The sequence below is a fragment of the Phaethon lepturus genome, unplaced genomic scaffold, assembly GCF_000687285.1.
Source record: "Phaethon lepturus isolate BGI_N335 unplaced genomic scaffold, ASM68728v1 scaffold51594, whole genome shotgun sequence".
Taxonomy (NCBI): domain Eukaryota; kingdom Metazoa; phylum Chordata; class Aves; order Phaethontiformes; family Phaethontidae; genus Phaethon; species Phaethon lepturus.
Genome location: NW_010533525.1, coordinates 1 through 328, shown reverse-complemented (window position 1 = coordinate 328; position 328 = coordinate 1). Strand labels below are relative to the sequence as shown.

The 328-nt window shown below is 66.2% G+C and overlaps 1 protein-coding gene across 1 annotated transcript in view; it reads left to right on the top strand.

Moving 5' to 3' along the window:
* The window catches only part of BCKDHA (branched chain keto acid dehydrogenase E1, alpha polypeptide), a gene marked incomplete at its 5' end in the record, with an annotated part of 567 nt that extends 359 nt beyond the window's left edge, over positions 1–208 (top strand). Inside the window, one exon of the mRNA XM_010285204.1 lies at positions 38–208. Within this exon, the coding sequence (XP_010283506.1) occupies positions 38–208 (171 nt within the window). The remainder of the gene's footprint in view (positions 1–37) is intronic.
* Between the last annotated feature and the right edge of the window lie 120 nt (positions 209–328).

The following is a 328-nucleotide window of genomic DNA, read 5'->3' as shown; positions in this document are numbered from 1 at the left end:
TTTTCGGGGAGGAAACGGCACCGCCGCTGCCCCGTAGGTGATGGAGGCGTTCGAGCAAGCGGAGCGGAAACCGAAACCCAACCCGCAGTTCCTTTTCTCCGACGTTTACCGGGAGATGCCGCCTCACCTGCGGCGGCAGCGGGCGGCTCTGGAACGGCACCTGCAGCATTACGGGGAGCACTACCCCCTCGAGCAGTTCGAAAAGTGACCCCCGCCCCCAGCTCCAAAATAAACCCGGGTGAGCGCCCGCCCCGGCGGCTCGGGGGGGTACGCTGCCCACCCTGGGGGATGGAATACCCCGGAGCGGGGAATAATGCCCTTGGAGAGG